Below are 14,133 nucleotides of genomic sequence, written 5' to 3' on the forward strand. Positions count from 1 at the left end.
TACTGTTCTATCGATCCTCGTCATCATTTTTGTACATAAGTACAAACTGATATGGGACAAGACAATACCATGAAAAGATGAGTCAACATGAATTAATGCCATGATTATGAACTGTATATTGATTACAAATATAAAGGAAATTCCATAAAAAAGCTCCAAGCAAATTATTGCTTACATAGAATTATACTTAGTCTTTTTATTTCAAACTGTGATTAAACTCCAAGGAAGATATATTGGTGGATATCCTCAGTAAGAACGGCCAGAAGTTAAATGTATCTGCCTGCAGAGCCGACTTCAAGGCCTGCGGTAGCTAAAAATGACTTTTGTCGAGTAATGGCGAGAAGACAGGTGTCGTGATCACAATCTTGCAGAACCCTGCAGAACGCTACGTAACCTTGCAGAAAACGGTACTGCATAACGCTGAGTATTTGCAGTTAGGTAAGACGTTTGGCAAGGAACTCCAGATGTGGCGAGCAGGAGGGGAAGTGAGTGCGACGCTAGGGAGGGGAGAAACACTAGGCGGGGTCATTATGAAGGTGGGGACGCAGCGCGGAATGCTTACCAGCATACACTTGGTCGCAGTTCTCACGTGGAAGCGGCCGGGAGCGAAACCGTAAAAGCAATACTGCAGCATGGCCAGAAAAGTTGACATCAAGTACACGCAGGTGAGTGCCGGCAGTCATCTGACATTCTGGTACAGTGTGAAGGCGAAACAAGGGTATAGACCAAAAGTGTGTTGTGGGAGCTCGCTACTGTACGTCAGGAGATACGTACATTCATTTTTATAAGTGCCTGTACGAAAAGAAATGTGGCCGCTCAGTAACGCGCTGGGTTCCCATGAGTCTGGTTTTTACAGAACTGTTCAGTATTTCAGCCTTCTGTTTGGTGTTCTGTACCGAGGTATATGTGATTCGTTATGTTTAGATTTCCATTCATGTCACTAATTTATTTACTAATTTGCAAAATCAAGTCAATACCTGAGTGTCGTTATGCTATAAGCAGAATCATGCGTTCGTTGTAATTTGAAATTTAGAACAAGCAACAACTTTTACCAAAAAATTGCAGGTACCGGTAAAAAAAACTTCTTGGAACCTGTAACTAGCGACAACAAATATAATTTTTATGTTTAATAAATGTTACATTTTGTTCACCGTCATCTCAGCAAATCCTTTCGCTAGGCAATTCTTCGGTATTTTGCCACTTTAATCTGGCTACCGTACGAAATCGTAAGAGACAAGATTTTCAGTATCCAAGTAAATACCGAATCAGTGCATAAACAAGAAGGTACCTGTACTGCTGTTAATGTGTTTCTCGTTTTTTCTACTTCACAAGCGAATGAAGTGAGGAAAGAGCGAGCGCGTGTTCCCTTAAATGCCTTACTCGCCCCTTGTTTCCTCTTGTGGCCCTTGTACGAGATACACGATGGATACGGCAAAATCGGTTTGCTGCCTGACTCGGTACCGCTATTGGTTATTCAGACTCTCGTGAAAAGGATGTCGGCTCTTCGAAGTTCAGACGCTATTCCTCTTACTGACAGAACAGACCGGTCACAGCTCACTTCGAGTTTCTTTCTGTCTAGGTATTTAATTCGACCTTATAAAGATATCACACCTTCGAGAGTGGTGTTCATGACAAGTTACACAAGGCTTCACAGTATGACGCCGGGGAAGTCGGTACCGGCATGACAAAACCTAGCGTTATAACACTATGTTGTACTGAAAACTATCATGTACTATCTCATGAGCATTTCCATCACAAATAAAACAAGTTGTTACTCGTTAAGGACGCAACAAGTGGATGTTTTGTCTAACTCTTTCCTTAGTTTCCTGCAGATACTCTACAATTGAAGCAAACAAGCAGATATCATTAATTCATTATGATATGAACAGGGAAGACTTATCTGCTGTTTATCGAAGTATGGTACTGATATAAATTTCGGCATTAGTATCCACAAAACAATGGTCATCATTTTGTTACTGTCGTCCCTCGAAAAGTGAAAAACGTAAGTCGGAATACAAGAAGCTATGGCTGAATATCAAAAGTAATGGAAATTTCTTGCAATTTTTTTTTACATTTTCCATAGATCATGAATACGACATTTCGTAATGATGTAGAATGTGTCACTTTAACAAAAGGTTTCTTTACACAGAATTGTTAATTAATTTTTTTTACAGTTACTGCTTCATATCTAAAAATTTGTCTTTTGAGTAGGTGTAGTCATTCAGAAATTCTTTTAATTTGTTTTTAAATGTTGGTTGGCTACCTGTCAACTTTTACTGCTATTTGGCAAATAACAAAAGATTTTTTGTGGCAGAATAATTCACCCCTTTCTGTGCCACAGATTTGGCCCACGATAGTGAAGATCATCCTTTCTTCTAGTGCTGTAGTTATGCATTTCGCTGTTTGTTTTTTTGTTGTTTTTTTTTTTAAATTGCGATGGATTATTAACAACAAATTTCATAGATGAATATATGTATTGCGAAGGTACTGTGAATATCCCGAGTTCCTTAAATAAATGTCTACAAGGTGATCTTCGGTGGGCTCCAGTTATTATTCTGATTACACACTTTTGTGCAATGAATACTTTTTCTCTTAATGATGAATTACACCAAAATATGATGCCATATGAAAGCAATGAATGGAAACAGACATAGTAGCCTAATTTACTGACACGTTTCTCACCAAAATTTCCAATAACCCTAATACAGGGCTTAACAACTGGCCGGTTTTGAGCGCGAGTACTCGCGTCTGCTCAGGCAAGTGCTCGCGAGCAGCTGCAAGGTCGCAGAGTAGGGAGGGAGGGGAAATGCGCGCCCACGTTTGAATAGGGCCGCAGCGTTCCTATTGAATTCGCGTCGACTGTGTAACGTTTAAAGTACTACGATCAGCTCTTAACAGTCACTTCGCTGGTTACGAATCATGTGAAGTCGCCGTTGTGTAACCCCAACCATGCTTTCGCAGTTCAACCCCCATTGGGAGGAATTGTATCTGTTTACTGAAAAAGATGGTGTTGCAAAATGTTTAGTATGTCACAAAACGCTGAATTCTTTTACGAAATTTAATTTGCAGCGACATTATATGTCGTACCACGCGAAAGACTACGGACGTGGAAAATGTGATTGAGCAGATCGTGCACAGGAAGTTATTAAACTTAAAAGAAAGCTATCCGAAGAAGATCTGGACGACGAAGAAAAATCAACTGAGGCAGCTCTGAGTGGGTTACAAAGTTGCTTTGCTTTTATCAAAATCCCTGAGCCCCTTAACTGATGGCGATTTAATAAAAGAATGTTTGGTAGTTGCAGCGGAACATTTGTGTCCATCTCAAGTTGAACAGTTTCGGATTGTGCCATTATCTAACATGACCATTATGCGTCGCATACAGGACATGGCAGACGACGTCCAGAGCCAGCTTGCAAATATCTGTAAAGATTTTATGGCGTATTCTCTAGCTCTGGACGAAAGTGTTGATATCACTGGAACAGCGCAGCTTGCCATATATATTAGAGGTGTTAATAGAGATCTTCAGGTGAGGGAGGAGCTCCTCAATGTAGTAGCCATGAAGAACACTACAACTGGAGGTGATATTTTAAGTAGTGTTGAAGAAATGTTGAAAATATAGGATTGTCGTGGAATTCTTTAGTTTCAGTGTCTACAGATGGTAGAGGCATACACTAAGCTAATAAAATTATGTGGCACGTGTACATTCTCCTTTATTTGTTTCATTTGTCGCAGTAATAATTCGTGAGTGATATCCCTGCAGGTGGCCACGGATTTACATTGACTGGCGGCAGCTGTTGTGTACCCCACGTGACTCTCCCCACTCTCCGCTCTGGTCCGGTAGTGGGGGTAGCGTGCTCGCGCTGCTCCGTGCTCGCGCCTTGCTGCTCACATCTTGCTCCGCGAGCACGTATGTTGTGAAGCCCTGCCCTAATAGCATAAGCAGCTGAACCTAACCATTTCAGCAGATCATCAATGTGTCTCTTCGAATTCAATTTCTCATCAGTACACCCATCCTGAAATTTTGAATATTCAGCCTTAGCAACAGACTTCTTTTCATAGACTATATTTATCAGTGGTGTTACGCCGTTTACTGCACAGAATTGTGTACGTTGTGTTTTCTCAAAATTTAGTGAGAGTCCATTTGCAGAGAACCTCTTAATAATTTTCTGAAAGACATCATTTACGATTTCTTCAGCTGATTCTTGTTTGTTGGGTGTGATTACTATACCTGTATCATCAGTAAAACGAACTAGCTTTGCATCTTCATAAATATAGAGTGGCAAATCATTAATATACGTTAAGAACAATAAGGGACCCAAGAGTGAACCCTGTGGAACACCATGCTTGATACCTCCCAAGTTAGAGGACTCTGCTGATTTTTGCAGGCTTCCGTACTGTTAATTTCAACCTTCTGCATTCTTCCAGTTAAATATGAATTAAACCATTTGTGCACTGTCCCACACATACCACACTACTTAAGCTTATTTAGAAGAATTTCATGATTCACACAATCAAAAGCCTTTGATAGATCACAAAATATCCCAATGGCCGATGTTCAGCTATTCAGTGCATTTAAGGGGATACAGACTCGCCTATCCTTGCAATGTTAAAATATGCCTACTATAGGGAATATTTTCTCACAAACTACTGGAGACAGAGAGATAAAATTTTTACTGTATGTGCATTGATATGTTAAGAACAATAAGGGACCCAAGACTGAACCCTATGGGACACCATGCTTGATATCTCGCCAGTTAGAGGACTCTGCTGATTTTTGCAGGCTACTGTACTGTTAATTTAACCTTCTGCATTCTTCCAGTTAAATATGAATTTAATGCACTGTCCCACACATACCACAATACTTAAGCTTATCTAGAAGAATTTCATGATTCACACAGTCAAAAGCCTTTGATAGATCGCAAAATATCCCAATGGGTGATGTTCAGCTATTCAGTGCATTTAATATTTGGGCAGGGAAAGCATATACAGCATTTTATGTTGAAAAGCCTTTCTGAAAACCAAACTGACATTTTCTTATTACTTCATTTTTACAAATATGTGATGCTACTCGTGAATACATTACTTTTTCAAGAGGTTTGGATACTGCTGTCAGAAGTGAGATTGGGCAGTAGTTGCTAACTTCAGACCCATCTCCTTTGTATGCAATGGTTTAACAATAGCGTACGTCAGTCTGCCTGGAAAAAGCGCCTTGTTTCAGTGATCTGCGGCTAAGAATCCCACTTACCTGTCGGGAATAAGCTTTTAGTACTCCATTGGAAATACCATCAATTCTGTGTGAGCTTTTACTTTTGAGTGAATTTATTATTTTCCTAATCTCATCAGGAGAGATGGGTTGAATTTCAATTTTATCAAATTGCATAGGTATTGCCTCTTCCATATACTGCCTTACATTTTCTAATGAAAAGCTGGATCCTATTTTCTCCACAACACTTAAAAATGATTATTAAACATGTTTTCTACTTCTGACTTCCTGTTAACAAACTTTTCATTGAATTTGATGGAAATACAGTCTTCCTGTGCTCTCAGTTGCCCTCTTTCCCTTTTAACAATATTGGAAATTGTTTTAATTTTATTATCAGATATGCTAATCTCAGACATAATGCACATACTTCTGGACTTTTTTAAAACTTTTCTTAATACAGGGCAATAGTTTTTATAATGTTTCACTGTTTCTGGATCATAACTCCTCCTAGCTATAAGATACATTTCCCTTTTCTGCTTAGAAGATATTTTAATCCCTTTAGTGAGCCATGGATAGATGGTTTCTTACAGTTATATTTCAATGTTTTCTTAGGGTAACTGTTTTCAAATATACTCACAAAGGTATCATGAAATAGGTTAAATTTTAAATTGGTGTCAGCTTCCGTGTACACTTCATCCCAGTCTAACTGTTTACCTTTCCCAAAAACTTGCAATTGTTAATTCATTAATTTAATGCACTATTTTGGAGGACTGTTTTGCATTATTGTATAGAGCTATGTTGTATACTGTAACCAGCTGTGCATCATTATCAGAAAGACCATTCTTAACAGGAAGAGCTTTTATTTGATTAAATTTATCTTGATTTATAAAAACTTTTATCTGTCAGTGTGCTGCTTTCCTTTACCACCCCAGCAGGAAAATCAATAACTGATAGCAAATTGAAAGAATCAAGTAATACTTCAAGGTCAAGCTTTCTATTGAACTCTTTCAGAAACTCTACATTGAAATCCCACAAACAATAATTTGCTTTCCTCTGCCTGACAGATAGCACAACAAAAAATCCAAGTTTTTCGGAAATAGATGAAAATTTTCCAGTAGGGACCTATACATGCCTACATTTATAAAAGTACCATTATTTATTTTAAGTTCAGATGCACGTTCTTCTATATGTTGCTCTACACAAAAATTTTTAGTTTCCAAATTTTTCACACTATGACAGATTTTAAATTATATGGAAACTCCTCCTCTCTGTATAGCATCACTACTTAGATGTGCTAAAAGCTTATATCAACTTACATTTACCATATACATACCTGTGACTATATGATGTTAGGACAGGGGTAATACGTCTACTCTACCCTCAATTTCTAAATCTTCTAAACAAACAAGAAGCTCATCTACTTTGTTTTTTAATCCCCTGATATTCTGATGCAATATACTAACACTACTTTTCACTGTGATTTTATGAGAATCTTGTTACGTACTAACATTATGTTTAACTCTACTGTTATGAGAATTTTGTGACATTTTAGCATCTCTAGTACCTACCTGTCTGAGCTTCTCATTAAGCTTAATTTGAATCAGTGTTGGATGATTGGACACTGACCTGAGCCTAAAAAAGAGGTACTGCCATGAGTTTGTCCCCCTGCCCCCCCCCCTCCCAAATATTTTGCTGTAAATCTGAGCATTGCATTATTATTTTAAAAATACAAAAACTATTTAAAAAATGAATAATGATATGTAGGGCTACATGAAAACACTACAGATAATGTAGAATATCATAAAAAGGGAAGCTAACAAAAACGAAAAGGGTACAAACCCAGCAGAAACTACAAAATGTATCCAACAGCAACTTCCTTGTATAGCTGAAAATGTAATATAAACTAAATTCACTGCAAATTAGCAACCAATGGTAAGCAAAATCAACACCTTAATGAGTCTTTTACTCTGCAGCAGGGTGTGCTCTGTTTCAAAACTTCCTGGAGATTAAAATTGTGTGCTGGTCCAGTACTTGAACTGGAACCTTCTGCAATGTTTTGAATGTAGGAGAGATGTATCATCAGAAGTAGAGCTGAGAGGATATGTTGTAGGTTGTGCCTGAATAACTCAGTTCGTACGGGCATTGCCTGCAGAAGACAAGGCTCTAGTTCAAGTCTTGGTCTGCTACACAGCTTTAATCTGCCAGTAAATTTCAAAATAAAAACTTGTAATTTATTGATGTTTGTCATTTATATTAGGAGGGGACGAAATCTTATGTTGCAGGAATTTATGGTATAACAAGCATTGTCTCGCAATTCCCCTTCCAGAATAAAATTGAGCCTTAAGCTCATCTTTGTAACTGCTCAACGCAATCAGGCATCTCATATGTGTGCAATATTTCATGCTTCTAAGCAGTGGAGGATACAGAAAAACCACAAGGATGGGGTGCTAAAGATATTTTGAGCTATCTTCACTTTTACCATAATAAAAAAAATAATCAAGTCACATACATAGCTTAAGAAAGTTTTATTTTAACTGATTATACATATATACAAGACAATGCCATCTTATGATATAAAAAGTTACGATTGTGGTTCTCTTCCTTAAATGATGAATTATGGAATGGCCGCAACTTTTCTTCTAGGTATGTGTTAGCTATCTATGTGCCAGACAGAAATGTATAAAATATGATGACGTGGACATGCGTGCTATGTAGGACAGTACAACTACTCGATAACTCAATTCAGTTGAGTCGACTGATGAAATAAACGAATGAATAGTGTGTGGGCTGACTGGCAGGAGTGGTGCAGGTGGCAATGAGGGTGGCCCCACAAGGGGTGGGGGAGGGGTGGGGGCAGGCACCCTCCTCCATAAGTACCCACCACTGCTCCTAAGTGACCTATTTTGTGTATACATTCAATCCTCTATTATGGGATCTCGTTTGAGGGAACAAGTGCTGGGAATGTACAACTGTCTTCAAGGTACAGAAAAGTGCTATACAAATAATAATGAGCTGTAACAATAGGGTCCATTGTATTGATTCATTCAGAAAGCTAGAAATACTGACTGTCCCACATGAATACATCTTTGAGACTAAAATGTACACAAGAGAAAAGTCTTCAACTGTATACTACAACCTATTCAATCTTGACCATGAAACTATATCCAGTCACAACTTACACCTAATCAGAAAAACTAGTCAAAAACAAAGAATAGTATCCTATATAAAGTCCTAAAGCTGTACACCAGGCTGCCAAAGGAAATTAAAGAAGTAAGGGAACTCCGTACCTTTAGCCAAAGGCTAAAGGCATTAAGTAAAATCTATTACCTTGTGAATTAATGGTTAAACTAATTATAGATAGCCACTTAATATTCATGAATACTACATGTACTAAGCAACATATGACATAATTATACATGTCATAAGACTAATTGTAGCCTGTCCCCAGTGTTATTCAATCTGTATATTGATCAAGCAGTAAAGGAATAAAAAAAGAAGTTTGGAGTAGAAATTAAAATCCATGGAGAAGAAATAAAAACTTTTAGGTTTGCCGATGGCATTGTAGTTCTGTCAGAAATGACAAAGGACCTGGAAGAGCAGTTGAAAGGAATGGACAGTGTCTTGAAAGGAGGATATAAGATGAACATCAACAACAGCAAAATGAGGATAATAGAATGTAGTCTAATTAACTCAGGTGATGCTGAGGGAATCAGATTAGGAAATGAGACACTTAAAGTAGTAGATGAGTTCCACTATTTGGGGAGCAAATAACAATGGCAAGAAAAGGATTTCTGAAAAGAGAAATTTGTTAACATCAAATATAGATTTAAGTGTCAGGAAGTCCTTTCTAAAAGGGTGATAAATAGTTTAAACCAGAAGAGAATAGACACTTTCAAAATGTGGTGTGACAGAAGAGTGCTGAAGATTAGATGGGTAGATCATGTAACTAATGAGGAGGTACTGAATAGAATTGGGGAGAAGAGGAATTTGTGGCACAACTTGACTAAAAGAAGGGATCAGTTGGTAGGACACGTTCTGAGGCATCAAAGGATCACCAATTTAGAGTTGGAGGGAAGCGTGGAGGGTAAAAATCGAAGAGGGAGACCAAGAGATGAATACACTAAGCAGATTCAGAAGGATGTAGGGTGCAGTAGTTACTTGAAGATGAAGAAACTTGCACAGGATAGAGTAGCATGGGGAGCTGCATCAAGCCAGTCTCTGGACTGAAGACCACAACACAAGACTAATTATAAGAACTACAAAAATTGTAAGAACCATTGTATGTTTATTTAATAAGAAACACTCTACCTCCGCTTCCACACATCCCCAGAGCCTGTGGTCCATATTTTTGTCGTACATTGCAGAAAACGCCTGGTGTGTTCCATATTTGATGAAATTCATTTGGGATATGGTCCCTCAGATCATCAACACTGCACATGGGAGTTTAATGCGCGAAAGATTTTTTATGTTCCCAAAGGAAAAAAAATCCATGGAGTTCAAATCTGGCAATCGGGCAGGCTATGCAGTGGATGCCCCACAACCAATATGCTTGTTTAGAAACTGATTATCAGGATACTGGTAAACTACCTGTGTAATGTGAGGTAGACCACCACCATGCATAAATCACTTTCACTGCATAAAGTATAGAGATACATCATCAAGTAAATAAAGGAACTCTTGTCTGAGAAACTGCAAATTCATTTGTCCAGTAAGACATTGTGGAAAGAAGTGAGGGCCAATGAGATGATCATGAATGATTCCACCCGACTTGTTGAGGCTGAATTTCTGTTGATGTCTGTCGTGTCACACTTCTTGAGGGTTTTCACAAGCCCAGATGGGATTATTATCATAACAGAAGATCCCACCATGTGAAATCTAACCTAACTATATAAGCTACATTCTAAGAACTTCAGAAACACAGCACATAACATGTGTTAATACAAAGCTAATCTAGGCTGAAAGTGAACCTCATTTAATTCTTACACTGACTGAAGATAATATGGTTCCTGAAGATTTTTATGTAGGATATTACAGACTGTCTTGTGAATAACACCTTCCCTTTTCACAATGCTCCTTGTACTAGTTGATGAAGCATCATCCACAGTGTAAAGTACTTGTTCTTCAAACTCAGGCATTCATTCATTTGCATGGCCTCCCACCATCTGCAACTCTCTTCTCAAATGACCCTGCCTTTTGCAAACATTGGTCAAATCATACAAAAATTCTTGCACAAAGTAATTGCCTGCCAGGGTAACATTCAGAATGAAGTTGATGTGCTATTTATTCATTCCCATCTGTTAGGCAGTACATGTTGTGCATGTATGTCATTTCAGACATTGAATGCATCATTCTGATGGAATTTACTCTAAAACAGAACAAATGACAATCAGAAAAACAAAATAAATGCTATGAGCAACTGTAGAATGAAAAGTGAGTAAAAGTGCACATTTGAGGAAAATTATGCAACCACACACAGGGAATTCCTTTTATACCTTCTCAATGAAGGATTTTTGGACCTATGTGCGTATGATCTTTCTGTGATATATCTAAAAACAAAGATGATGTGACTTACCAAATGAAAGTGCTGGCAGGTCGACAGACACACAAGCGAACACAAACATACACACAAAATTCAAGCTTTCGCAACAAACTGTTGCCTCATCAGGAAAGAGGGAAGGAGAGGGAAAGACGAAAGGATGTGGGTTTTAAGGGGGAAAGGTAAGGAGTCATTCCAATCCCGGGAGCGGAAAGACTTACCTTAGGGGGAAAAAAGGACGGGTATACACTCGCACACACACACATATCCATCCACACATATACAGACACAAGCATGTGCTATTTTACATGCTGTATATGTGTGGATGGATATGTGTGTGTGTGCGCGCGCGAGTGTATACCCGTCCTTTTTTCCCCCTAAGGTAAGTCTTTCCGCTCCCGGGATTGGAATGACTCCTTACCTTTCCCCCTTAAAACCCACATCCTTTCGTCTTTCCCTCTCCTTCCCTCTTTCCTGATGAGGCAACAGTTTGTTGCGAAAGCTTGAATTTTGTGTGTATGTTTGTGTTCGCTTGTGTGTCTGTCGACCTGCCAGCACTTTCATTTGGTAAGTGTTTTTAGATATATTTTTCCTACGTGGAATGTTTCCCTCTATTATAACCTGATCTTTCTGTAACGTTTTTATGTCAAGAATAAATCCAAAAACTGTGTGGCACATATTTTTGTACAGCTATACTGTATTGGCAGAGACACTATAGGTCACTTTCTTCTTGAGCCACATCAATGTGTTTCTTTTGATGACAAAAAAATGTCTGCCTTACATGGAGATGAAGCTGTGACACTCTACCTTGAAAAACTGAACACTGGTTACTGGTTACTCAGAAACAGAGACCAGTCCCCGTCCCCAAATTAGTTAATAGTGCAGTCACATACAAATAATGGAGCCAAAAATCATTTGCAGAGAAAACTCTTTGTCATTGTTAGGACCTTCTTGTGCATGCATAGCATAAATTAAAAATCTGAATTTAATTTATTAATTTGAGACAGGCAATTTCTTTTCACTGACAGTGTACATGTTCTCACAGCTACTATCAAAGTGAAATCTACATCTACATTCATGCTCTGCAAACCACTATTTAGTGCATGGCAGAGGGTTATATCCCACTGTAGGCCTACTTGTTATGATGGCCTTTCCCATTCCATTCAAATATGGAATGTGGGAAGAATGAGCACTTAAATGCCTCTGAGCACTCTGTTATTGTTGTAATCTTGTCTTTGTGACATCTATGGGAGTGACATGTATGGAGTTGTAATACATTCCTAGGTTTATCACTTAAAGTTAGTTCTAGAAGTTTCCTAACTAGGCTTTCCTAAGGTAGTTTGCTTCTGTTTTCAGGCATCTGCCAGTTCAATTCTTTCAGCATCTTTGAGTCAATAGACTCGTGACAATTCTTGTTGTCTTTTGTGTATGCATTCAATGTCCACTGTTAGTCCTATTTGGTATGGTCACACACACCTAAGCAGTATTTCAGGATTGTTCCCACAAGTGTTTTTTATGGTCTTCTTTATGCACTAGTTGTGGATGATGATGATGATGTTTGGTCTGTGGGGCACTCAACTGCATGGTCATCAGTGCACATACTAAGTCCCAATTTCTGTACACAGTCCAATCTAGCCACTGTCATGAATTGTGATGAAGATGAAATGATGAGGATAACATGGACACCCAGTCTCCAGGCAGAGAAAATCCCCAACCTGGCTGGGAATTGAACCCGGGACCCCTTGATCCAGAGTCAGCCATGCTAGCCACTACACCACGAGCTGCGGACTTTACACTGGTTGCATTTCCATAGTATTCAACCAATGAAACACAGTCTGCCATCTGCTTTACCCATGACCAAGACTATGTGATTATGCTATTTCATATCCCTACAATGAAATAATTACTTTCTTTCAGATTGGGGATAGCCCCTGGACACAATGCTCCCTACCCAACATGAGGACAAAGAAGTGTGTGAGATTTATTCCATGTCAGACTGTTTACACTGTATTTCATGTGTCTGAATTTTATTTTTGGTCAACACCAATCAGTTACAGACAGACAAATATAAAGTATGTTTTAAAGCTGTATTTAATGTAAAAGGCATTTCACCAGAATGGAGATGATGAAGCAATGTTGGCTTGGTTTCCTGTTGGAGAAATGTGCGCAAATAATCATAACCATACTGACATTCAAAGAATACATTTTCAACTTACCTGTTTGTATGTCCTAGAGAATTTAATAAGATACAAATAATGGTAACAGTTTTTTTTTCAGCTGTTCATTAACAATGAATTTGTTAATTCAGTTTCTGGGAAGACATTTCCAGTTTATAACCCTGCAAATGAAGAAAAAATTGCAGATGTGTATGAAGGAGACAAGGTAAACAAGTATGAATTTACTTTGTTAAATAGGCACCCATTTTCTGAGTTAGAAGGTAGAACAACTCTTTATGGAAATGCATCTGACTTTTGCAGGCAGATGTAGATAAAGCAGTTGCTGCAGCCAAAGAAGCATTCAAGAGGGGTTCAGAATGGAGAACAATGGATGCCTCTAAACGAGCAGTTCTGATGCATAAGGTAAACATGACTATACAGAAATGTTGCAACTCTAAAATTTCTTATCACAACCACCTTTCCTGTACACTTAGTTTTAGTACTTGATAGTTTCCATTGTGCTATACAGTTTACTGATGTATTACTCTTATTTACTCTATAATAAGAGATATCTGCCACAAGGTCACAATAGTGTATACTTATTTCCTTTGAGCTTGTAGCAGTACAGTATTGAACAAACACTATTGAATGTTGGTCCATTAGTATGAGCCTTATGCTGATGGTGAAAAAGAGTGTATTGCAGACAATAACTGTTAGAAACATGAATTTTGAGGAGAGAATAATAATGGAACAAAATTGTTTGTGCTAAGACAATTTTAATTGTTTCTTGAAATAAAATTAGATATTTTTTTGATTTTATGGAACCTTGTCAGCTAGGACACAGAACATGATAGCATCCTGTACCAGGACAAGTGTTTTCATTCATCCAAGTCTAAGACAAGCTGTTTAAACATATAGGGTGAAACTTTTTTGTGGTCTTCCATTGAATATCTAAATCAGCTATTACTTACATTTACTGGCTAATATTTTGATAAATAACACTTGAATTTCTAGGCATGCACATAGCTTAATTTTCATGTGATGTTTGTACAGTACAAATACCCTAGAGGGAAGCATCAAAATCTGTTAAATCATGTCACTAAAAAGATTCAAATGGCTGTAAGCACTATGGGACTTAACAACTGAGGTCACCAGCCCCCTAGACATAGAACTACTTAAATCTAACTAACCTAAGGACATCACACACATCCATGCCCGAGGCAGGATTCGAACCTGTG

The 14,133-nt window shown here is 38.1% G+C and overlaps 1 protein-coding gene across 1 annotated transcript in view; it reads left to right on the forward strand.

Annotated features, from left to right (window-relative positions):
- The first annotated feature begins 537 nt into the window (after positions 1-537).
- The window catches only part of LOC126259370 (aldehyde dehydrogenase 1A1-like), a 107,940-nt gene continuing 94,344 nt past the window's right edge, over positions 538-14,133 (forward strand). The window contains exons 1-3 of the mRNA XM_049956110.1: positions 538-665; positions 13,017-13,121; positions 13,217-13,318. Coding sequence (XP_049812067.1) covers positions 633-665; positions 13,017-13,121; positions 13,217-13,318 — 240 coding nt within the window. The 5' untranslated portion in view covers positions 538-632. The remainder of the gene's footprint in view (positions 666-13,016; positions 13,122-13,216; positions 13,319-14,133) is intronic.

Source organism: Schistocerca nitens, chromosome 5 (assembly GCF_023898315.1).
Source record: "Schistocerca nitens isolate TAMUIC-IGC-003100 chromosome 5, iqSchNite1.1, whole genome shotgun sequence".
In the NCBI taxonomy this organism is placed as follows: domain Eukaryota; kingdom Metazoa; phylum Arthropoda; class Insecta; order Orthoptera; family Acrididae; genus Schistocerca; species Schistocerca nitens.